A 26,541-nucleotide genomic window follows, 5' to 3' on the forward strand; every position below is an offset into this window, starting at 1 on the left:
GAGCCCAATGTGGGACTCGATCCTGGGACTTCAGGATCATGACCTGAGCTGAAGGCAGTCGCCTAACCAACTGAGCCACCCAGGCGCCCGGGAGAGCTTTTTTGAATATGTGTAAGATAAATCTTGAAAATGGCTACCAGTAGTCTACTTTAGCGTCTCTTCTCAACAAATAGTGGGGTATTGGATACTCAGGTACTCATGTCCCACAGAAGAGACAAGGTCCCTATGTATAATTTGTCCAGAAGAATTCTTCCTTTAGTTTATTATCCTCTTCAGCTCCCAAAGTGGTTAGGGTTTTTAAAATGCAGTCTATGGAGCTCTGAATGCATGTTGGAGGAGAAGTACTTTATTAAGTCAGCCACTGGAGAAATGATTATGAAGTAGATTCTTAGCCCCTCTGACCCCCAAGTTATTCTCCTATGGAATCCTAAGCTGGTAGCCAGCCCCAGACCCAAGTTCCTCGTTAGCTGGGTTTTCCAAGCTTGTCGTGAGCTCAGAGAGGCCCTCACCTGAGAAGGCCCTACTGGGAGAGAAAGGTGCTGATTATCTCGATATAGGATGCCTGCTTTTGGCACGACGGTGGCTGTCACGTGGCAAGAAGCAGGCGCCCAAGCAACGCACCCACCATTTCTCTGGATCGTGGCTTCTGATGGTGATCACATGCGTCCTCTCTGCACAATCCTTTACAGATGAGAAGATGGATCGAGTTGTTAAGTCCCCCTTGCCCCAAACCCCAGTGGATGAGTGGTGGGGCACGGCTCACGTCTCACGCTGGGATCCCTCCCAGGGGCTTTTCCACTGCTGATATGTGCTCGCACACATGTGTGCGTACATGTGCATGGGAAGGACGGGGGGTGCGGTCTTCACATGCTGCCTCCTGTGCGAGCCACACAACATCGTGGGGAGAACAAAACCGCATCTCTAACTCACTGTGGCTCTGAATGCCCAGCTACTGAGCTGTGAAAATGTACTGTTTCAGGTGACTTCAAGGAAAAATAGGCAATACAGATTTGCCTTCCAATTCAATTTTTTTCCACCCAATTATAATGAACACTTACCAATGTTAAAAAGGGATTTTCTTGCCCAGCAATGTGGATGTACTTAAGCCACTGAATGTACACTTAATGGTGAAATGGTAGATTTTATGCTACATGCATTTAACCACAATAAAAAAAATGTTATTTTCTTTCTCAAATACTTGACATCAGGACAAGACAGTACTCCTGTGGGGAAAACATGTAAAACCTATGTTTGAAATCATGTAGATTACGTTAATCACTAAACTGAACAACAGTTGCTTTTGCCCTCGTTGCCTCTGCCCTACTGGGCAATCATTGCTTCATCCAATGGACATTTCTCAATCCTGGTCTTGCATCATTTGACACCCTGCTTGGCCCCTTCCCTAGCTCCCTGGGCATCAGCCTATTCGCACTTTCCACGGACTACTCAGGCTATCCCCTCCCATCTCCCCCGACTGGTTCTTCTACCTCTGCCCATTTATTTCTCATGTTACACAATCTCTGGGTGATCTCAGTTATTCTGCAGCCCTTAACTGCTACCAGGATGCTCAGGACACACAGACCTTGCTCCTGAACGTCTGAAGAGCCACTCACCTGAGGAATCAACCCCCTCGGATGTCCCTAGGCACCACCAAGTCATCATATCTGAACTGAAGCTGTCATCCTCCCCCACCAAACCTGCCAGAGGAAGGGAGTGGCCAGGAGCTTCAAAATCTATAGGACCTGGATCAGAATGCCTGGGCTGCATCCCTTGCCCCACCAGTGGGAGGGAAATCTATCCACTTGTCCAAGCTGGTCACCCGTCCCCCGGTCATCCTTCTCCTCATTCTTCAGTCAGATAGGCTGTGGACTGCACCTCCTTATTTCTCCTTCCTTGTGCCCACGGCCTTCTTCAGAATCTTCTCCTTCCTCACCTGGATCCTGCAACAGCCTCCCAGCTTTGAGCCTGGCCTTCTTCCTTGGTCTGCTCTCCTCTGCTGCAGCCTAAGTGATCCCCCAAAGCACATAAAGGTTTGCCTTTCTTGCTTGAGACTCTTCGTGAGCCTGGTGCTGTCCGAGGGTCATGGAGGAGAGGACCTTTGTGCACAGTCCCAGCCTCCTTCCCAACCACAGTACCCGGCATGTACTAGGCTCTCTGGCCCCTGAGCACCCCCTGCAAATAGCAAACATCCACTCTCCCTGATCCTACCAAACTCACGGTTCAGGGGTCTCCTTCTGACACTCTCACTTCATCCAGGGCCTGTCCCTGCATCCCTACCCACTAACCTCTGAGTGTCCCAGAGGGCAGGCCGGTGTGTCTGCCTTTGTGCGCTCAGCACCTGACAGCGCCCCGTAAGGGCTCAAGTTGCTCCCTGGGCACCGAGTAAGTACTCGGATATTTGCCAAGAGAATGAGTGAAGGAGAAAGTAGTCTTGTGTTTCCAAGAAGGTCACCAAAACCCAAAACATAAACCATCCAAAGCAGAGTTTTCCTGGCATGACAGTCACACAATCCAAGGGCCACGCACATCTGCCTGGCTTCATGCCCCTCCAGCACTGAAGTGCAGCTTAGAATTCAAAAGAAGGCTCGGTAGAGACCAGTGGTTTTCCATTTGGTTTGGTTGTTACTGTTAGACTGTTACAGCAGTATTCAGTGCTGTCATAGAGGATCCACTGGGGTTTTTTTTTGTATTTGTTTTCCATCCATGTTCCCCACAAATGGGTCCAGGAAGGGACTGCACAGCTCCACAGAATGCAGTGTAAAAGCCTGGGCCCTGACTTAAGAGCCAGGGGCGACAGAAGCTTACAGATAAAGCAGTTTGTCACTGACTCAGAGTTGGTCCACGGCAGAGCGCACACCATCGCTCAGATCTCCTGATTTCCAGATCTTTCTACTTCCACTGTTAGTGTGGTGAACTGCTTTGTTTCAACTGAAGCACCACTAAAATTCCAGTCTGGGAAAAACCTAGTCCCGAAGGATGCAGACACAGCTTTTATAACATCCTCCACTGCATGGAAAAGGCATCCAAATATTCCAATTTCAAAATGCCAGATATCAAAATTTCTGTTTTTCCCTCTGATCTGGAGACAGGACTATCCTGCAAATTTAAAACATCCAAAGAAATAGGCGCTTTGAAGCCTACTTATATTTAGGCAATATATACATGCTGACCTGCTTAATGGGTCTCAATGGTGGCTCGGAGGAAGAACCCTGGATTCCATCTTCACATGCAAGTAAGGCGAGAACTCCTTCCATGCTCTTCAGACATACAGACATTGTATTATTATTTTTTTTTTTTCAGAGAAAAGTCTCAATATAAACTCAAGCTCCGGCTAACATGTAAGTAGGGATAGAGAGGTTTATTCATCTTTACTTGAAGTTTGAGAAAAATTAGTTGTCAGTGGCGTTTTCTGGTTCTCTGCTGGATGATTCATCCTAGGAGGGTCAGGTCAACGAGAAGCATGGCCCTGAGTGGCCACCTTGCCATCCCGTCTCCTAGGGACTGGAGCTTGCTCACCAGGAGCTTCTACTGACTCAACACTCCGTGGCTATCCCAGGAGCTATGGTTCCTCAGAGGTGGGACAGAGGGAAGGCAGAGAGATGGAGGACAAATACTTCATTACCTTTTTTTTTTTTTTGCTTATACATTAATTCCTTTGCTTTTCAGTCCACCTGCAGGGTGAGTAAAGCTTCTAGTGAAGAAAAGACTGGTGCAGAAACCTTAGTCTGTTCTGATTTCCTAGCTACTCTAGTCTGAACCTGGAGAAAACTAAAATTCTTCTGAAGCTTTAAAAAAAAAAAAAAGCGTTTGTCATAGGCTTTTGGTAAACTCTGACTCACTTCCTTGGTGGAAAAAAAGCCGTGTCCGTAGAGCTGGTACCACCAGAAGAACAGGCTTCTGGCTCTGTTGTGCTGCTCTGGGGAGGGCCCAGGAATCTGAAGCCAGGGACAGATGAGAGAGGAGAGAGACAGGCGACGGTGACCGAGCACGCATTCACGGGAAATTGTCCCTTCCCCCAAACGCAGTGCAGATATTTGCTCCCCAGCAGAAGTGAGCCACAAGCCAGTGGAAAGTCTCTTCTACCTGATAGTGGTAATCACCGGTCTCTTCATTCCACAGTTCAGCAACTCACCATGTTCTGGCTCAATCCTTTTTTTTTTTTCTTTTTTTAATGTACAGCATGACTTTGATGCTTAACAGCCCAGTTGGCTGAAATATGTTCCAGGGAGTCATAGTTCAGAAAGACGTCAAATTATAGAAATCCATGCAGAAGTGAGGAAGAGTCACCCTACACCAGCACATTAGGAGCTACTCAACGACTTCAGCGAGAGGCTAAACCCATCAGTACCATGCGAGAGGGAGAACATCACCCCGCCCAGAGCAAACTCAAGACTTTTCCGAGTCTAGTTACCAATTAGACGTCGCTTCTCCTTTTGCGAAATACCAGGAACTTAGTCACCTGTGATATTTCTGGTCACTGCTTGATTATGTGTAAAATTCGTCCAGTTATTTAGGCTGACTGGGTTGAAGGAGGGTTATCTTAATGAGAACGTGAAGCTTGGAGAGAAGTTTTCAAGGAAATTGTTCACTGTTGTCGGGTCCAAAAACAGAAAAAAGAAGTGATGTTCAACCACCAAAAGTAACTAAGATATGGTCTTTGCCAGCAAAAAGTAGTGTTCATTATTTCAAATGGGGGTTTTGGTGGGGGGAGGTTGTCAATGATGGGAAGGGGGAAGACAGAGATCAAATGAAGGGAGAAACTAGAAAAACTATTTACATTAAAAAAAATATCTCTCCCATAGACTTAATACATCTAACACCAAATTAACTTAAGAAGCAATAATCTCTCATAGGCTTCTTTTGAAGAAAGATACATCTGAAACAATACTATGTTTCCATGTCTATGATGTTAGGAGTCCTTGCTGGAGAAGAGTTCATACCACAACACATCACGTCAGCCTGTAAGGCACAGCGACTATTTCTTTAGTCTTTGATAAGACTTCTTTTCATAAACAAATAAGGAGATGTGATCCACTGATTCTTTTCTCCATCAGTGGTTCCCTGCCTCTTGCCCAGCAGAGTCAACCTTTTCTCCCCCACCTTTTTTACTTCTCCTCCCCCGCCCCCCCGGCCCGAGGTAAAGGCACACAATGAAGCCACTGATTTAGCCTGAAGGTGTTTAATTATTTCAGTGTCTCCCAGTGGCCTCCCAGGCAGACACGAAGCCATCCACCTTAGCTGGTTCTCTCTCGTTCGGGCCAGCGTGCACTCCGCTTCCATATGAAGACTCATGGGAAGATGCCAGCAATCTCTATTTTATGTCCTAATTATACCACCACGGCTCCCTTTGATGACTTGGAAGTTTAAAGTATTTATCTGGAATGCACCTTAGAAAAATTCCAAAGCAGGAAAAAAAAAACAACAAAAAAAAGCCCTCTGGCAGCCTTGCACATAAAGCTGAAAACTTTCACAAGTCAGCAGCATTTCACAAAACGAAGAGTCCACCCTCACGGCAAGCTACACAAGAAACAAAATCTGCACAAATCATGACTTCCCCTACTTCCATTGCCAAGCACCTGCAGGACTAAAAAAAGAATCATACCCAGTTCTCTTCTGAGAAAGTACAAGCTTTCCAGCAGATGCATTAAGTGAGATTAAAAAACAACAACAACAACAAAAACCCGTATGGTTGAAGGGGGAGAAAATGTCAGGACCATTAAAAATGTATTTTCCGGGGCGCCTGGGTGGCTCAGTTGGTTAAGCGACTGCCTTCGGCTCAGGTCATGATCCTGGAGTCCCTGGATCGAGTCCCGCATCGGGCTCCCTGCTTGGCGGGAAGCCTGCTTCTCCCTCTGACCCTCCCCCCTCTCATGCTCTCTCTCTCTCATTCTCTCTCTCAAATAAATAAATAAAATCTTTTAAAAAAATGTATTTTCCAAATAATCAATGCCCCCAATTTAAAAACTTTTCTTTAGAGTCAATAAATACTTTGACCCTGTGGCCGGGGTTATCAATACTTTCCTTTAAGCAAAACAAGTTCCCAAGCATGTACTACGTGTGTATAAAACGCTAGCAAGCACACTAATTTGGAAATTCAGACGCAGCCTGCCCTGTTGACCGGGAGCCTGCCTCTTAACTTCTCATCACCAGCCTCTATCTTGGCCTAAAATTGCCAGAGATGGGCTATCCCGGCCCAGTACATCCCATATCCTCCCCCAAAGCCCATCACAACTTCATTTTCATTTTTGATTCCCCTTGCCCATCTTAGCTCCTCTGCCATCACCAACCTCCCCCTAATTTATTGTTTCAATATTCCCTCAATGAACTCCAAGTACTCACTGATATCCTTTTGCTTTATTCTAACTTTGCTCTATCAGATGCTATATTAACTCAAACAGTGGGCGGCTGGTTGATACTTGGAAATTTTCATTGCCATGATATTTGTCAGGATGTTTGACTTGTAATCCCAAGTTAAGAAAACATAATTATTTATTTATGCCCTGCTTCATTTCAGAAAAAAATGTAAGGCTCCTGGCACAAATATATGCAATAAAGTAGCACTTATATTATGGAAATAGGAAAATGGGACAAAGGAGAAATGAAGGGAGGAAAGTTTAGATGAATTTAGGAGAGAGGCCAGAATTTAAAGTTCAGCTTGTCAGGCTCATCACACACATGGCTGGATTAGATTCTTAGCTTTTGAGCTTCTTAGAAGCCAGTGGAAAGACAGGGACTCACTTACATCGGTGGCTGAACATTATGGTTCACTGGTCAAACCTGGCCTACATTCTGTTTGGGTTAAGTAAAGTTTTATTGGAACACAGCTACACCTATTCATTTAGGTATCATTTATGGTTGCTTTTCGCCATATGGTGGCAGTCAAGCAGCTGTTACAGAGACCTGCAAAACCTGAAGTGTCTACTATCTGGCCCTTTACAGAAAAAAGTTTGCAGACGACCAGGTTACGTGATTCTGTGCATACAAGATCAAAGCAAAGCAGTTTCCTGGGATAAGCACACCCTTTGACAAAGAACATTCTAGTATAAAGCGCTCACTATGCAATCTCGTGAAAACACATCCTTAGCTTCATTTTTCACAGTACACACAGCAATGGGTTTCAGGGCCGATGGCATGATGTCACAACCCACATCAGTGAAACAGTCCCATGTGAGGCTGCAACCAGGCAGGTCAGGAGAAATTCTCCCCTGCTCTGGCTTAATTCAGGGAGAGTTGTAGAGATGGCAAGTGCCAGCTACGCGTAGCCCTCCCCCCTCCTTCCTTATCGCAGGCAGACGAGGCCAAGGGCTCCGGTTGCTCTCCCCCAGGGAGCCCCGAAGTGTCCTCCGAAGTGTTCTCTGCGTTCTCTGGCAGCCTCGGCCAACCATTAGCGGTTGGCATGCAAGATAAAACTGGTACCCATCTTTGCTTCAAGGCGGTTTTCCATCAACATTCCGCCTCTGAGTCTGAGAAGCGCTGGGGCTGGGACGCGGAGGCAATGCTCCCTGCCCCATTCCTGAGCGGAGCTATTCTATTCTGTCGACGCGCAGAGCCGTCTCCAGTAATGGTATCCATGAGGATGCACTGGCCTGACGTCGTCCGGGGGGAGCCAGGAGCCTCGCAAGGACGGCTGCCTGAGAAAACCCACCATGCCAGCACATGCGTGGCGCAGGCGAGGGTCTGAGAGCACGGCCAGGTTTCTCCTCCAGAAAAGAGGGTGGAGCCTCCTCCTGTGCACGCGTGGACCGCATGCACGGACCACAGGGCGGGGGGCGAGGCCAAACAAGGGCACTGCATTCTGTCTGGGAACGTTCAAGCCCCATGCCCATGTTGTTTGTTCCAAGAAACAAAACCTCCAAACAGCCATCACCCAGACCCACTGACCTTGAACACATTCCTAAAGAACCCCTTCCTGCCGGAAGCAAGGATTCCAAAATAAATGCAAATAAACTGGAAACGGTGATTTCCAAGAAAGTACAATTCAGTTCAGTGTTGGAAGAGGAAGACAGAACCGCCAACTGTAGATTTGGAAGAACACATCTGTCACACCTTTCTCTATGCTCATTCCTCCTTTGTGACTAATAAAACTATGTTACAAATTGATTCTACTTCTACTCTCTACAATCAGGAACAAAAATTCAGGTTACCCGAAAAGTGTTACTGAGTCTTTAATAGGCAAATCTAAGAGAATCAGAACTACTGGGCATTGTCTACATGTGATTCCTACCCATGTTGTCAGAAGGCAAGAAGCAGGCAAGATATATTATAAATCATTTTACGTTATTCCTAACATCTTTCCACAAGGTAATTAAAAAGTATAAAACCAGAAAATAAGTAAAACATCAAGGCCTACAACCTTCGTCCTCCCTGTGAGTTTGTGGCTGTTTTAGTAAACACCAACTACAAAGAAGTGAGATATAAGCATGCCTGACAAGGGAATTAGTATAGTCAACAAACACGTTAGATCAATGGAGGAAATTTTTTTTCACCCTAAAAAGAGCAAATGCTAACAAATGCTGAGATTTCCGCTTCCAGTACTGAGGGTTCACATCCAGACCACATCAGGCCACATGTGGACACAGGAGAGTGTGGGAATTTTGGACTCTATACAACCGTAGAGGAAAAAAAATGAGAAAAACTCTTAAAGTGCCAATGAGAACACTGAGCCCAGACCAAACAATAGCGGTACTTGGTATGTTCTTCTGGAACCAAGTACAGGAATATCCGATTATGCACTGGATTTGGAAGTGTGCAGAATGTCAACCCAGAAAATTCTGGAGGAAAGCAAAAGCCCATCCATATCAGCCATGGCCAGACCTCCATTTCTCCAAGCAATTATGTAAACCCTCCATGTCCTTCAATGAGCCCTGAGCCTGAGCTGGAAATCAGGACAGAGTATTGGATGACACTGCCCGAGACAACTTTTTCGGGAACAGTCGAGGCCACTGAAGTTTGTGCTTCCAAAAGACTGCCATCCCAAACCGCCAGCAAGCAAGCACCCTTCCCATACCCTCACGGGCAGCAGCAAAACTGCCAACTAATTTCTTCAAGACAGTTGTGAAGGCTCCTACTTACGTAATGCATACAAGGTAAGAATTATTCCAGCCAGGCAGAATCCTTCAAAGAACCTGAGGGTGCTGAACATTGTCACATTCACTGACAGCGCCACGGTTAGTCCAAAGATCAGAATGAAGATGATGGAAAACAACAGCACAGGCCGCCGGCCGACCCTGCATGTGGAGAGGGGAAAAAAATTAGGAAGCATCGTTAAACAGGGTTGCAATGCTAGATCCTGACCCCCAGTATCCAGCTGGCGCTCCACAGATGTGGGATGAGTACTACATTAAAAGGCTCTGTGGTGCCCAGACCCAACTTGGTAAATCTAGGGTAGAAAGGCCCTCTGGGGAAATTCGGCCCAAACCCTTGCTTTGTACATAAGGGGGCGGAGGTCAAAACAGCTACTGAGTAGAACTGAGACAGGTACCCAGTTCCTGTTGGCAAGTCTGTTTCTGAGGGTAGAGGGGGATGGTTCAAGGCAAGAGTAACAAAATCAATAATAACTCCCCAAACACAAACCTTGACACACCCAGCATAAAATGTCTTGAGAAATTGCTGACCTTTGGAATGGGCTCCACAGTCAACACAAACACTGAGCCAAGTCACTTCGTTTCCTTTCTCTGGGCTGTTAACTAGTCCTACCTGACCTCCCATGCAGCCTATCAGAGTCCAGGACCTGACAGGGGCTGATCTGTTTCAGCTACAGGATGGGAAATACTTTTTAAGGTATCACAGACTAAACTAAGAGAGTTTGAACTTTAACTAAGGAGCGTGGACCTGGAAGTGAAGCCCACCAGGCAGCAAGGGGCTTGGAAAGAACCTGCCTACTGTGTTTCTGCAAAGGGTTGCGCGCACACGCTAGGTTGGCGGGTTACAGAGCGGGCCTGTGCGAGATCGGTGACCACTAGGGGGCGATGTGCTTCTAGGCGTGGCTGGCAGGGCAGAGGGGGTGGTCCCCGGGAACAGGAAGTCCCTAGTTCTCCATCCTTCCGGAAGTATCTTTCCATCTTTCCCTTCATCGACTCACTAGGGGAAAAAAACAAACAAACAAACCCAAACTCTCCACCACACAAATTAATATAATAAATCCCAGCTTGAACTGGAAGGATAGCTCACAGAAAAACTGGAGTAGTGGACTATCTGCCAAAGGGGGGAAAAAAAAAATCTACACCTGGTACCCCAAACACCTAAAGAGTAGCTGAATTGGCTTAAACTCGTCTAGACAACCTTGTGACGGTCTTGTGACAAATGAAAACAGAAAGGAGATCTGTGGCCTAGGGCTCGGGATAAGAATGGGGAATGAGTGCAAGTGAACACAAGATTTCCGTTCAAGGTGATGGAAATGTTTTAAACTTAGAGTGTGGTGATGGTTCTATAACTCTGTCTACATACTAAAACTCACTGAATTACTCACTTAAAATGGGTAAGCTTTATGGTATGTAAATTATCTCTCAATAAAGCCGTTAAGAAAAAAGCAATACTTAGTAACGCATGTCCTTGTCCTGTGAAAGAAATGGATGTAATTTCGAGAAAATTTGAGGGAGGGAACTACAGATCACAGTTTCATTCATTATTTCTTAGGCTTCTAACCATCCCCATTAGTCACATGGGTTTAGTGAGATGAACTCAATGCCAATGTGAGTCAACTCTTGTCAGAGCTTTTAAGCATTACGTCCCTTGACTGGTGCTGGGGTCATGAAGCCCTTGTCACGTACTCTATAGGTAGTTTTATCCAAACCCAATTCACTTAAATAAATTTATAATATGGCTTAGCTGGTCTCCTGAAAACAAAGACGATATCTAACTTCTCCATTGTTATTTCCCCCTTCCTTGTCTGTAAAATGGGGATAACTGTCTGACTTCACAGCATTATTGAGATCATTAAGAGAGGTGATGGATGTAGGCACAATGCCTGCCACAGAGCAAATAAAGGTTTAGCTCATGTGATTCCTTCCTACACGTCTACAGCCTGGATGCCCACCAAACCAGGTTTGCCCTGTTCCGATACTTTAGAAAAGATCCTTCATTTTTTTTTTTTAGCTTGTAGAAATCTAAATCTAAATCTCTCCCTCCCAAATGGTTGCTAACATCAGTAAGTAAAAATTATTTTTAGGAACTGTGGGGCAAACATGGTCTTTAGAAGCAGACACCCCGGTCTTGAATATAGGCTTGCCACTTACACACTGCAAGATCTTGGGAAAGACTAAAGTTGTTCAAACGAGCCTTGAGTTTTCTCTGGAAGGGCCAGTTAATGCCGACCGAATGGGGTTGCTGTCAGGTATGGATATGTGCAGGTGATTTAGTAAGATTTAGTTAACAAATGTTACGATCATTGGAGTTTTAGTGTGAGCTGGCTTCCCCCAGAGCAGAATCCCCTCAGAGATGACATACAAAACCACACTCCAAAATCTGTTAATGCAGAGGTGGCATCTTAAGTGGGCAGAGACAGTGGTTCTCAAGGTTGTCCACGTCCTCCTCCTCAGAACCTGTGAATATGTTACCTTTCATGGAAGAAAGGGGCTCTGCAGATGCAATTACGGTTAAAGACCTTGAGACCAGGTGATGATTCAGGTGGATCCAATCTAAGCACATGGAGAGCCTCTTCAGGCTGCAGGGAGGAGAGATGGCGGCATGAGCAGACCCGACTGTCACTGCTGGCTTTGAGGCTAGGAAAGGGGCCATGAGCCAAGGAATGTGGGCAGTCGCTGGAAGCTGGAAAAAGCGAGGAAATACAACCCTGCCTGCACCTTGATTTTAGCCTCGTGAGAACTACAGAACTGTAAGTTAATTAATTTAAGCCACCAAGTGTGTGGTGATTCATCACAGTAGTCATAGGGAAATAACACAGGGTCTGATGCCCCACTCAAAAAGAGTGATTTGGAAAGATTTTAGTAAAGGGATTATTTGCAAAAGGCTGGGCAAGCTGTGAGAGAAACCTTGGGGTTGGCAATGGAAGGGGGAAGGATGGTCCTGGAACCCAGAGAGAGAGAGGCGCGGTGTGGAGGGGCCCGGAACGGAAGGCAGCCAGCCCCTGGCAGCCCTTCAGAGACCCAGCTGGGGACAGAAACGTCCCCCCTTACTCTCATCTCTCTCTCTTAGACCTCCAGTTGGTGTTCCCTCCCCATGGCCAGCCTCAGCCTGGAGCTAGAGGGCAAGGGGTCCTCTGGTGCAGCCTCGAAAGGCCAGGGCCCAGGGCCAGCTGGAGAGGGTGCAGAGGGCTCCTGAAGGGAGAAGAGTACAATGTCCAGCAACAGAACCAATAATAGAGGGAAGGGAGCTCATCTAGCAAGAGCACGGACGGGGCTGCTCCCTCGTAAACGTCTAAGCTAACACGTTATAGGATAGTACATACTGTAGATCCCCAAACAAGATTGGGTGGAACACGGTAACCTTTTAAGGAAAAAAGTGTCCTGGGGCCCCTGGCTGGCTCAGCCGGTAGAGCATGTGACTGTCGATCTCAGGGTCGTGAGTCTGAGCCCCACGTTGGGTGTAGAGATTCATTTTAAAAAATTAAGTAAAATAAAAAAGGGTCTTACTGAAGTTTCAACATGTGCTGACATCAGTCTTAGAAACCTTAACCGATGACCTGACCAACTTCCCCATGAGGCCATGAAATGGGTGCTGACAGCTGTGAAGTCTGGAGTTCCTTCTAAATGTGCTTATTTCCCTTTGGGCATGGCTCGATCAGGGAGTAAATGGCCAAAAATAAATGAATAAATAAAGGGTGGAAAACACCAAACTTTCAAACTGGAACTGAAGTCCACTCAAGATGTTCAAAAACCACAGGTACAGAGCGGCCGGCCCTGCCTCTCCGGGCACCCCCTGCCAGCTCACCACGAGCAAAAGTGACTGCAGAGGTGTGCCTTGGCAACATCATCAGGCTCGGGTTACTTACAAGGAAGACTACCAAACTCCTCTCTGCCTTTTGTCCCCAGGCCTGGTGTGTGAGCCGGGGTGCCAAACAGCAGACACGTGCAAGGAGTAAGAAATCACGGGCAACCCCCTGGGGTCCCTCCCCTCCTCGGGAGCTTTGTACTATCACTTAGCTGTCGCTCAATAAACCTTGCTTTGCTGCCCACCAAAAAAAAAAAAAAAAAAAAATTAAATTAAAAAAAAAAGTAAGAAATCACCAAAAAAAAAAAAAAAACCTTCTAAACAATTTAAGCCATTATAGACTGATCTATTCATAGAAGTCCATATTAACTTTCCCGATGATACCACTAAATAAGGACACCCAAACCTCGGTCAAGTCTGTATTTTTTAGAAAGACATGGATTCTATTAGTATATCTTTCTAACCTATTTCAGTGCAGAATACTGGGAAACAAAAGTCCTCGTGGTTAAAATATTGGGATTAGAGTATGTTTCAGATTAGTAGAGTTTGCTCTGAAAACCTATAAACTCAAGGACTGGGTTAAAAAATACCCTACACTCCCCCCACTTCGCCACTTCACCCCCTGGTCCCCTGCCAAAAAAAAAAAAAAAAAAAAAACCCAAAAAAACCCTCCAGGGGTCCTTGGAATAGGTTTTCAGAGGTCACCGGCAGCTTTTGTTACTGCTCCCAGGGAATGTGTCCTTAAGAAGCATTTACAAATGATGATTAAGCAAATTCTGAACACACAGGAAATCACTTACTTGTGAAAGCAAAGCAACTCCCAAATAGATGCTTGCTTTTAGAAAGAAATTTCCAGAACTTGAGAGTGGTTTCAGAACCCCTTTTGGCCCCATGGCCTCCCTCCAGGCTCTTGCTGGAGTGCCTCAACCTGCTTTGTCAACTAACCAGGGAACCGGGGGCAACGCAGAGCAAAGCCACAGATGTAAGGAGTCTGCTCCACATCACTCTTGGCCCTTATGACGTCATTGGGTCCAAGATGTCCTTATTCGCAAAAAGTTCCTTTAAAGATCAAAGAACGTCAAGGTGGGAGAGGGGGGACGGCTACCCCACACCTTTCTCCCTGAGCAGCCCTGTTACTGGAAACCCCCGTCAACATCGGGAGCTTGCCTCCCTGCTCAGGTGGGTGCTCCCTGCAGCCCTCGTGAACACACGGGGCTGTCACGCACTCGTGAAGAGGCGGGCTCTGGAGCCACTGGGCTTCGGTTCAAATCTGGGCTCTCCAATTTAAAGGCTGAGTGAACTTGGGGATTTTACGTAGACTTCTGTACTTCTGTTTTTCCGCCGTAAACAGATACTGAATAGTACCTACCGACCAGGGGTGCTGTGAGGATGGGATATTTTAATGTGTGGAAATGTTTAGCACGGTGCCTGGCAACAATAATCAATCAGTAAGTGGTAGCTGCTAATATTGTGCTATCATCATCATTACTGTTAACTATGATTCTCTTCACTACCCCTCTCCATCTTCCTAACCTTATCACTTTATCAGCAACCACACACTTTGCTCCAGGCACTGAGAACTCCTTACCTACCCAAGTAAAGCATATTCATTCTCACCTCTGGCCACCACCCTCTCTCTGCTTGCGGTGCCCATCCGTTACCCAAATGCTGTTCACTTTCCAAGGTCCAGCTACCCACGGGCCCTGCAGAGGCGTCTCCTGGCCAAGCCAACTATAGGACTGTGCCTCTCTGAAATCTGTGTGTGTTTTGAGGTGCCCATCGGCACAGCCCTACCCATTCAGTGCATGTGGGTAGTCTCTAGCTTCTCCTCTCCCCATCTTTCGATGCATCTTGTAGATCTACCTCCTCAGAGCCCAGCCCACAGAGCCTTGAACCTCTGCCCTCAAGCTCTTCCCAACCAAACAAAAAACATCAGGAGCAGATGGGGCTGTGGGTCGCATGCAGGTGTTGCTAGATTCTAGCAGCTGGAGAATTGCAATGAATTTAAATTCTCCTTTCCAAAGGGCCGGTTATATGCACCGGCCAGTCCTCTTAGTTCTGAATTCTCCAGGTGACGGCTTCGGCCCTCTGGGCCAACACCCACACCAGGGCAGAGAAAAGACTCGCTAACAGTGATCTAACACGGACCACTCTTCTTTAGCCAGCAAAGGCTTGCTGTGGCTTCCAAAGGTTCGTGCAGCGGGCACGTTGGTACTCACCAGTCAGCAATGCATCCAGTTATTAGGTAGCCAAAGATTAATCCAACCAGTAAGGAGAACTTAGCGATATGGACCTTCCAGGAATTATCACACACAAGATCCCACTAGAGAGGGGCAAATAGAAAATAAGTCAGAGAGAAACACATACAGAGGCCAGTTGTAGTTCATCATAAGGGTAATACAATCACTACAGTAAGGATCAGGACCCCATTCATAGCACCAAGTCACACACACCATGAAGACCTTCCTTCAGTGGGTCTGAAAAGCCAACAAGGAGAAATAGAATTTGCCCACAAAAGGCTGTGTAACATTTTAGTCCGGGACAGATTACAAACGTCTGCAAGGAGCACCCCAGGAAACGTGGGGGCGTGTGTTCTTCTGCCCCAGCTACCACAGGGACCGTGACGGAGGAGGCCGGGCTGTCCTCATGGCCAGCACCCGTTCTCACCCACAGAGCTGTCGCTCGCCTGGAGGAGGGAAGACCCTGCCAACTTGCTGCACAGGGGATCGTGACACGAGGCAATTAAAAGCAACTTCTGTGTTTCCATGCCCAAGCCCTCCCCCCACACTTTGTAAGTAGTCTTAAAAACAGTTAACAATTAATGTTGAAGTATCAACTAACAAAGCATTCTTTTTTCTTTTTCTCTTGTAAATGTCCCTTAGGTTTCCCCTGACTCCCTTCTAAAGCTACGCTCCACCTGGAGGGAAAGCCAATCGATTTGTGAATACAACATTTAGACTCTTTTAACAATTGTTTTATTATCTAATAAAAAAATACAACAAGTCTCTAAGTTTGTGTCGTCCTTTTGCAGAAGCAGGAGAAGAGCCACGTTTGTTCCCTGGAAGTGATATGCATCCAAGTGGAAGACCTATGAGGACATGGCGCTCAAATCCAAAAACAGCTCACATCCGGGCTTCGGGAGCAAACCGGCAGGGTCCCGGCTGGTGACACCATGAAGACTGCAGCCCCCCACCCCACATCACCCCATCGGATGCCCTCCTTCAGGTACAAAGAAGTTGCTAAAGAACGTCAGGTCAGTGGAGATGGAGAGATGCACCACGAGGTAGGGGAGGTAGAAATGTCAGAAGTTCTGGAAGCAGAAGCAGGATTTGTTGGGGTGAAACCTGATCTTAGCTTTGTCTTACTCAATACACCCCCCTGCCCCCTTGTCTGTCCATCTTGAGACCCAAGTATAATGAGGGGATCCTTACAGGGCATTGTAAGCTCTGGTCCTGCCCTCCATTTCCAAACTTCTGGTAAGCCGGACGGCACCTGCACCCTCCCCTCCCCTCCCCACCCGGGAGACCTTAGCTGTGGGTCTTGACTTCAGCAGGCTTTGGGAAAAGCCACGCTTCTGCACCGGCCACGGTACAGGGAAGCACCTGGCCTGGACAAAGCCGGAAGGCAGCCGCCTGTCACACTGTTCCCTGGACTCCTTGGAACACACATTTGCTCACTGATGCCCCCAAGGCATGTTTGACTTTCCAGAGTCCAGAGACCTGGGGAGAGTAACTTAACTCCTCTACCCATCTGCTTCCAGAGTGATGTCCAATGCCAGGCTCAGGAAGAAAGGGAGGCACAGACCGCACGGGGCCTTGTCAACAGTGGATGGTTTGGGCGTGGTTCTCGTCAAGATTTACTCATGTGTTTGGGGAGCGGGGCGCTGCTGGTTGCACAGAATCATAATTCAGATACAGGAGTTCTTCAGAGGGTGAACCTTCTCCTGTGTCTACTCCAGTGGTCCTCAAAATGTGCTCCAGCAGTGAGCAGCCCCGGCATCACCCGGGAAGGTGCTGGAATTACAAATTCTTGGGCCCCACTCCAGACCCGCTGAGTGAGAACTCCCAGAGTGAAGCACAGGAATGCAGTCTGCAAGCCTTCCAGGTGATTCTGACGCCCGCTCAAGTCTGAGAACCAGTGGCCAGCCCTGTCCTGCCATTTCCCTGTCATTCTGAAGACGATGAATGAGCGTTGCAGTCCTGGGCTGGGGTTCAACCCACTCACCATGAGCAGGATGCAGCCAAACGCTGCAGGAAACATGCACAACAGTCCTGTTATTTTGTACTTCGAAGGCAGGATTGTCAGACCAGATTGTCAGTGGGCAAACCAACATTCACCTATATATCGTTTCTAGGAGTAAATATAGTTTTAATAAAAAAAAAAACCAACAAAACCTTTCAAGGTGCAACCCAGCTTCAGAAATGCAGGTCTTGCTTTCTCATGGGAGTTAGAGCATCATAACTGACTGCGTGTGTCTACGCTGGTTCCCCTGCTAGGTGTATATATTCTGAAGCCGTTTCTGGATCGCTTTCTCTCCTCTCCGCCCAGCACAGGACCCCGCCCACAAAGTCATCAGTTCCAAGAATAAGAGCTCCATCTCTAAGCATGCCTGGCTAATCTGAAGAAGAGGTGCTTACAACACCAACACCTGGAATCATTAATATCCCAATCACGTCACGCGGTCCTGCGCCCAGCCTGACACATTCTTGGCAGGAGAGGGACCTGATCCCCTGGTTGCTGCTGAGGAGGAGGTAACCCGCTGCTGGCTCGGGGTCAGAGAATCACTTGCTCGGGTCTCCACCCAGACTTCCACTGATGAGTTTATTTGAGGTTAAGTGATGCAAAAGAGCACATTATGCTTAGATTAGATGGCCAGGAGACAAAAGAGATTTTAATAAAAGCATTCAGGGAGATGGAGGGAAACTCTGATACTGTGGCTCACATGAGCAATGACCATACCCGACCTCGGGCAGCCACAACTCAGTTTACTTGCTACCTAATGAGACATCCCGTGGTCACCTCGACACACAACTTCTATCAATTAACAATGCTGGAGTGGAAAAAGATAAAAAACAGATGAGAGAGCCAGAACTGCTCCCACGGCCAGCGAGGAAAGGAAACGTGGCCCGAAGTGTCCGTAAGCACTGCTATTTTCAGCCTGGGGGAGGGGGCCGGGGGCCCAGGACAGGGCTGCCAGCTGGTGCCTCCACAGTGTCTCACTGTGGCACAAGAACAGACAACGTCTCTGAGTCAACAAGCAAACCAACTCTAGGCTTCCCATGATAAGGTTCCTCATGCCTGGGGATCTGTCTGTAACACCCCCCTGGGGCACATTCCAGAAGGTGGGGAGGGTGAGGCTGGGGGAATCCACCACGGCGGCATCCCTCTGTTGGACTTCGACTTCTCCTATTGACAAACACGAACTGGGAAGACAGAGTATGTTCAGACACAGTAATAGCTCCAAAAGAATTTCAGAAGTATGAGGAAGCTTTGAGATCACCCTTGCTCTTGAAATTTGTTCGCACCACTCTTGATAAGATAGAACCACTGGTCATTTTGCTAAGCAAGGACCAGGAGACTTAAAAATCTAAAACGTCCAATGGGCTTTTTCTGGCCTTACGCTTGCCTCCCCATCCTTTGCACACCATCAAATCAACCACCAAATCCAGAGGATCCGCCCTTTCCAACACATCGTGCCTCCACCCCCGCACTCCAGCTTCACTCCGGGCAACCTGACTTACATGGACGTGGTAGGGAAGCCCTCATCATCCCGGTGTGGTGCGTGTTCCCACAGTGGGAGCTGGAAGGCTAAAACCAAACCACTTCCGGACTCCCTTCCAGCTAAGGTTTCAGATGTGATTTAGGTTCTGCCAATCAGCTGCACACCCCAAAATAACTTCCAGTGCACAACCTAGATCTAAGTTTTGGGATGGCTTGAATTAGGAAGCGTGTGCGGCGAGGGATACGTGGGACACCCACTTTGCTGTTCAGATCTGCCAGTGCTTAGTCTGGAGGTGGCTCAGCTGTCATCCTGAGCCAGCGGTTGGACAGGGACCTCCTGACTCCCTGGCCTCCTCACTGTGACACGATCCCCCAGGGCACGCTAGTTCTAGGGAGTCGTTCTGGGACACCTTCTGGAGGCCCAGCCTACAGCTGCTCCTGCAATTCAGTGAATACCGTTTCCCTGTATTCACTCCCGATCTTCTTAAATACACCTAGAGTAGTTTCTGTTATCTGCACGTTGAGCCCTAGTTCCTGACTCAACCTCCTTGGGATGGAGTTTGCAGGGTGAGAACAGGATGTAGACCATGCCGCCATCCTCTCTTCCCGAACTAATACCAGCGTCTCCATGTATTAATGCCGGCCTCCCTCAAATCCATTCCCTACAGAACAATGAAAACAATCCTCTAATTAAGCATGTTAACACTTCATCAGCAGTTTAACACAAACATAAAAGCGTTGAAGTCATGGCCCCATTTCATAATCTTAGTAAGCTTGCTCTCTTTGACATTGTTCCAAGACCAGCGACATTCTTTGGTGATGCCACAGGACACTTGCCAGCCATCACTAAACAGTGAGACAGACGACCCTAAAACCTGGTCTCAATTTTAGCTGCACATGTTCTGTTTCAAAAAAAAAAAAAAAAGGCAAAGGTTATGGAAAATCTGGCAGACTATTTTTCTATTTTCAAAGGAATGATCTAACTGCTTGACATACCAGAGTAGAAAAATACTCATCAAGGAAACTAATGAAATTTCTAAAGAAGATGCAAAATAAAGGGGACATAAGGAAAACAATCTTATTTTCAGTAATAATAAATCCTGTGATAAAGTAAATGTAAAAGAAGAACATATTGGAAGAAAACAGATCACTTGTCCAATTTTGAAGTGGGAGATGAAATCCCTAAAGATAAAAACTAACCTTACCTTTCCTTACCTAAAGAAAAAAACGGATAGATTTCATAATCTAGTAAGAGTGTAACTCTTACTACTTAATTACTATTCATTTAAATTATTAAGTTATGTAAATTATTGCTTAAATGATTTATTTAACTTATTATTTGAAACTTCCATGCATTAGGGGCGCCTGGGTGGCTCAGTCAGTTAAGTGTCTGACTCTTGATTTTGGCTCAGGTCATGATCTCAGGGCCTTGAGATTGAGCCCCAAGTCAGGTTCCACACTGGACATGGAGCTTGCCTAAGAGTCTCTCTCTCTCTCCCTCCTGCCCCTCCTCCCAGCTCACACACGCTCCCTCTCTCTTAAAAAACAAAACAAAAAAACCCAAAAAAACTTCCATGCACTAAAAATACCATAAACAAAATTATAAAGATCTACATTTGTTAAATATATTGTAGGGAATCAGAATATGCCACTCCAAAATATGCCACTTTGGCATAAGGCTTCTTTTGAGCTGAAGGCAAATGAGAACCAACATCAACAGAAAGAAGCCTTCTCAGGAGCGTCTCTTATCTGACTGAAAAGCAGAAACTTCTGAGAAATGAGGACTGCCATAAATCCCCTCTCCTGGGGAAGGTTTATGGCCATGAAGAAGGCGGAAAGTCTACACAGAGATGGGTCTGCAAACAAAACTTACTAAAATAACCCTTACTTCCATTAGTTTCCCCACATATTCATCTTCCCACGTTTGTCCACCCCCAAAGCCCCCCACCCCACTGAAAGAGCCACTTGGGAAATACTCAATCCCACTAATGAACATCAAAGCACAGTATTTTGTTTTCAAAAAAAAAAAAAAAAAAATTTTTTTTTTTTTCTTAATTTCCCAAAGATGTAGGAGAAACACAGAGGTACAGACCTATACTAGGACTGTAAACTAGACACTGTGTTTTTGGAAGGCAATTTAACAATACACATCACATTACTTCAAACACTGGACACTCTCTATCCCAGCAATTCCCTTTTTTGGAACATTCTCCCAAGGAAATTATCAGAGATGCCCACAGAGGTCCCAGTACAATGATGTTCACTGGTTGTTAACTTATAAGAATAAAAAGTGGGAACTTGACTAAATGTTTAGTGATACTATGCAGCCATTAAAAGTTTTGCTTTTGATATACACAATGAAATATTACCCAACTATGAAAAAAAAGAGATCTTGCCATTTGTGCCAGCTTAGAGGGACCTGGAGGATCTCATACCAAGTGAAATAAGTCAAAGAAAAATACCATATAATTTCACTTATATGTGGAATCTAAATATAAAACAGATGAATGAACAAACACACACAGAAACAGACTCATAAATACAGAGAACAAACTGGTGGTTGCCAGAGGGGACAGGGGTGGGGGATGGGTGAAATAAGTGAGTGGATTAAGAGGTACAAACTTCCAGGTAGAAAATAAATAAGTCACGTGAATGAAAAGTATGGCATAACGAAAACAGCCAAAAATATTGTCATAATGGTGTATGATGACAGATGGTAACCGCACTTAGAGTGATGAGCACTGAGTAATGTACAGACTTGCTGTATCACAGTGTTGTACTCCTGAAACATAACACTGTACATCAACTACCACTCCAATTAAAACAAAAGTTCCTTTGGAAACTAATGATTAAGAAAAAACGCTCATGATGAGAAAACCTCAGAGTTAAAAAAAACAACAACAGTGACTAGAAGAGATATTTATGTATATAGGAGAGATGATTAGAAGGTATTCCAAACTATTTAAATTGATTACTTCTGGAGGGTTGAATTAAAACTGAGTTTTATTTTTATTTATTTATTTATTTTTACAGAGAGATTTTTTAAAAAATTAATTAATTTAACAGAGAGAGAGAGAGGAGGCAGAGGGAGAGGGAGAGACAGCATCTCAAGCAGACTCCCTGCTGGGCATGGAGCCCGACTCAGGGCTCGATTTCAGGACCCTGAGATCATGATCTGAGCCAAAAGCAAGAGTTGGCCGCTTACCCAACTGAGCTATCCAGGAACCCCAAGACTGAGTTTTATTTTTGATTTTTTATTTTTCTTGACTTTTTCAAACTTTCTACAATTAATCTATGAACCTTATAATGAGAGAAAAAACATAGGTAAATATACACACCCACGGTGGCAGGTGGAACGAGTGGTGGTAAGGGTAAGACAAAATCATTAACAATTAAAAATAACACCCAAAAAACCTTGCCACCTTGCCATGCAAGGATATGCATTTTAACACAACCTAAAAACTTAAGCCCGGAGGAAGCTTGTTTGGAATCTCACTTGAAAGAAGACAGATCTTCAGAGCCTGAAGTTTACTTATGTTAATGTTCATTGACTAAAGCAAAAAAACCCCCCACGTATCTTAGGAATTTAGGAATGGGGGGGGAATTTTCACCAAGTCTCATCTCTTGTAGTGGAGATACCCCTTTGAACTCGCTCTGTTAGAAACCACATGTTTTCACCGATCCTTCTGCAAGACCTCTGTTCTAAACCTGAGGACAGTCAACTGAGATAAAAGGAAACATTCTGCTCAGCACTACAAAGGGGATAATGCCACTTAAAATTTCAGAAGCTTAAACAAACCTCCTGAGTTGTAGGAATTTAGAGAAATATAGGGTCAGCATTCTTCTGTCACCTTCTCCCCTCCACCCCCGCCCCTACCACCAAAGTGGCATTTCAGCAGCCTCTCATGAACTCCTGTTTTCTATACCATGGATTGGCCATCTCCACATTTCTTAAATGGAAACAACAGAAATGTACAAGAACACACACACGTCCACACGGGCAAGATTAGTCCCAGATGGACAAGAGAAACACGCTACATGGGCTAGACTGAAGAAGCACATTAGCTACATTTAGGCAGCCTATGATCCTACCTTGTGTGTTTAAGTATTTTTTTTTTTATCTAGCAGTACGTGGATTTTTTTTTCCCTAAAAACTCCATCAAAATTCAAAATATACTGCATGTTTTGAAAACCCCAAAGTGCTCTCTGCTTTTTGCCTCTAAGCTCATCCTCCAATTTTAGGAGATTCACTGTCAACAGTAGCCAACACAACTGCCAATCAAGGTTGGCATCCTTCCAAGCTTCCTTAAATGACACAATGAACACCCTCGCCAGGTACTCCGGGAGATTTTTTTTTTTTAGTTTTGTTTCTCTGTTTCTCATTAATTGCCACTCAAATTGCTCTTCAACATTCTTTTTTTCTGAACTCAGCGCCAAGAAACCAAACGTGGCCTGTTGAGGGACCCAGTGGCACCAAAAATCCATCGCAAGCCCCTTCATGCTAGAGGCAGGACACACTTTGCCTAGAAATCCCTCACTCCCCGTCCTTTGCAGGAATCCCAATCCCAAACCACAGCACTGAAGTTGGTTACACTTCTTAAACTTCGCATGGTCCCATCTCTGACTAATGTAGTAATTTTAGATTCCTTCTAACCCTCATGCGGTGATCTCGGTCTTTGTTTCTTTGTTTTTCCCAATGACAACGGTGACTGTGTCTGCTGTCACCTTCCCTGGAAGAGAGCCAGGAGGTATGTGCATCGGCTGTTGATACTGGGGGTTTCCCCGGTTCTTCCTGAATTCTACCTTTTTTTTTTTTTTTTAAACTAAAGCATGGGTTATTTATTTATTTGACAGAGAGAGAGAGAGCACAAGTAGGCAGAGAGGCAGGCAGAGAGAGAAGGAGAAGCAGACTTTCCACTGAGCAGGGAACCCGACGTGGGGCTCGATCCCAGGACCCTGGGATCATGACCCGAGCTGAAGGCAGCCGCTTAACCGACTGAGCCACCCAGGTGCCCCGAATTCTACCATTTTTAAAGGGCTAGAAATAGAAAATCTCTGCCAAAAAGGATTTTAAAAGGAAACAGAAAAATAACCACCTGAAGAGGCCCTTAGTAGGTGATGTAGGATCATCTACAGGAGACACTCATTTTTCTCCTTGACTTTTTCTTAAAGGAAATAGAGATAATGTATTATTCGAAGAGGAGGTTTACATTATTGAATATTCTTATTCATTTGGTATAATGCCCTCTATGGCATTTGGGAAAACTGAATATATATCTCACAAGGCAGCAGAGATTATAAACAAGTAATACCCTTCTATCAACCAAAACCTTGGAGTCTTTCCAAATTCTGCAATGCATATTTTACTAATGGCCCTCACCAACTACCTCTAAAAAGGGAAATTAAGAGTAAGCCCTATAAATTAAAGAGGCCTGTTGCAAAACCAGAAAGAAAGAAAAACTCCCACAGATCTAAGCATTAAATAGGAGGAATTATTAATGTCCTTCTAGTACACTAATATATACTAAGTAACTGGAAGATTTTTAACTTGGAAAATTAAAAAGTGGCTTCATACGTGACTAGAGAATATCTTTTAGTAGGATATAATGTATGAGCAAAACTGGACTATAACATTAACATTTAAAATAGCTCCACTAATTCTGGAAGGAGCCAAGCATGGAAAACTTTTGACGGTAGGACCAGGGAACCTTTGGGATGAGAAGAATTTGATGACTCAGGTGATCAATCACAGAAGAATTCAGAGGCAGAAGGAAAATCATCTTTCACTTGCTGCAAACAAATGCCTCAATCCCTTCCCACTGGCTGGCAGGCTATGATCTGACTTAACACAGGCCTGTTAATTCCCTTTATGACCCAAGTTGACCCTCACCTCCCATTCACATGCCTGCCCCACCTGCTTGCCAACCCTTGCCATGATCCAGCCATGCCAAAGCCCCCTCCAGCTCCCAAAAAGCCTCATGCTCTTTGCCCGAATTGCTCTTCCACACCTGCCCCACAATATTCACATACACCCCAATTTTTCTGGCTCAATGCCTATTCAAAGGATCAGACTCATTTCAACCCAAATTATTTAACATTGTATATCACCTGTGGGTCACAGTATGCTGACTTTCTGTACTGCTTGCTTTTTCTTCGTTCAATGAGCATATATTATCTTTGTAAACACACAAGTGAAGAGGGAAAGGGGTATGAAATTACAAAGATTCAAATGAACACTTTTCCATATCTCTATCAAGGTTAATAAACTCAACTGAGGGAGTCTCTTCTTCCTACACTGGATCAGGTGCCCCTCCTCTGTACTCCTATGGCATCCTTTATCATGATAAACACCCAGACTATGTATCACGATATATTGTAATTGCCTATTGTTTACAAGTTTTTCTTCCCTGGCTCAGGGGTCAGCAAACTACAGCCTGTCGGCCCAATATGGCCTTCCCACCTGTTTTGTAAATAAAAGTTTTATTGGAACACAGCCACATTCATTCATTCACATATTGTCTTTGGCTGCTTAAGCACTACCACTGCTTATGTAGAGTTGAGTAGTTACAACAGAGACCATATGGCCTGCAAAGAAAATATTTATTATTTGGCCCTTCACAGTTAAAGTTCGCAAACCCCCGAACTAGACTGTGAGTCCCTGGAAGAAAAAGACCGTGTCTTATCTCTATAACCCTAGTCCCCAAGCTAATGTCCGGAAGGGAGGAGGTACAAAGGTACATACTCATGCAGGAGCTCCCACTCCCAGAAGTCGAAATGTTCTTTGTGTTTGCTTGTGTTCACCGTGCCATGCCCCACCTAATCCTTTTTTTCTCTGGGATTATTTCTTCAAATATAATTTAATTTAAATAATTAATACATAATTATTATACAAAATTTATACAGGCAATATAGTTTTAATGTTTCCCTTACCTTTCCACTATTTGCAATTTTCCTCCAGGGAAAGATCATTCTAGTTTTATTATAAAAACCAATAGAATACTGGGTATATGAGAAATTTGTTTAAAACAATGAATAATTCTCTTAATAGAGAAAATCTATTATATAAATTCGGCACTGTTTTTTTTTTTTTTTTAAAGATTTATTTATTTGACAGAGAGAGACAGCGAGAGAGGGAACACAAGCAGGGGGAGTGGGAGAGGGAGAAGCTGGCTTCCCGCCAAGCAGGGAGCCAGACGTGGGGCTCGATCCCAGGACCCTGGGATCCCAACCTGAGCCGAAGGCAGATGCTTAACAACTGAGCTACCCAGGCACCCTGGCACTGTTTGTTTGGGGTTTTTTTTAAGATTTTATTTATTTGTCAGAGACAGAGAGAGAGCACAAGCAGGGGGAGCGGCAGACAGAGGGAAAAGCAGACTCCCCGCTGAGCACGGAGCCCAACTCGGGACTTGATCCCAGGACCCTGGGATCACGACCTGAGCCGAAGGCAGCCGCTTAACCGACTGAGCCACCCAGGCGCCCTCGGCACTGTTCTAAGAAGAAAGGAACTAACATTTATTAATTACCTACCACCGTCTAGCACTCTGTGGGCTGCTCTGACGAGCCTCTCTCATTCAGGCATCAAGATGATCCTACAACACGGGTATTATTATCAGTGTGCCCATTTTACAGACGAAGAAACCAAGGCCAAGAGAGGTAAAGCAACTAGTTGAAGGTCAAAGGGCTCTTCAATAGGAGATTATAAATCCCTGTCTGGTAAAAATTCCTATTCTTTCCCCCCATAAACTCAGAGAAACAGCTCTGGTTCATGCAAATAAAAACAATTCCGTGGTGTATATTACACGGCCATGGGTTATATGGCATTTGTCTTGCTGGGGCTGTAACACTTCCCGTACATGGAAGAACAGTATTGTAGTGGAAGTAGGACAGGCTTTGGTGTTATTTTGTCGTTACGGTGACTAAAAAAAAAATAAC

General features: G+C 45.5%; 1 protein-coding gene across 6 annotated transcripts in view; it reads right to left on the bottom strand.

Moving 5' to 3' along the window:
- SLC22A23 (solute carrier family 22 member 23) overlaps window positions 1-26,541 on the bottom strand; it is a 178,524-nt gene that overhangs the window by 125,143 nt on the left and 26,840 nt on the right. For 5 of the 6 annotated variants that reach the window (XM_035030747.1, XM_035030750.1, XM_035030748.1 and 2 more), the window contains exons 2-3: window positions 15,108-15,211; window positions 9,073-9,227 (exon numbers count right to left, since the gene is read on the bottom strand). In XM_035030747.1, coding sequence (XP_034886638.1) covers window positions 9,073-9,227; window positions 15,108-15,211 — 259 coding nt within the window. Of the gene's footprint in view, window positions 1-9,072; window positions 9,228-10,066; window positions 11,663-15,107; window positions 15,212-26,541 lie in introns of those variants that run through there. The other variant, XM_035030751.1, reaches the window with a different exon arrangement.

The sequence above is a fragment of the Mirounga leonina genome, unplaced genomic scaffold, assembly GCF_011800145.1.
Source record: "Mirounga leonina isolate KUSES-001 unplaced genomic scaffold, KU_Mleo_1.0 Mir_366, whole genome shotgun sequence".
Classification (NCBI taxonomy): Eukaryota; Metazoa; Chordata; class Mammalia; order Carnivora; family Phocidae; genus Mirounga; species Mirounga leonina.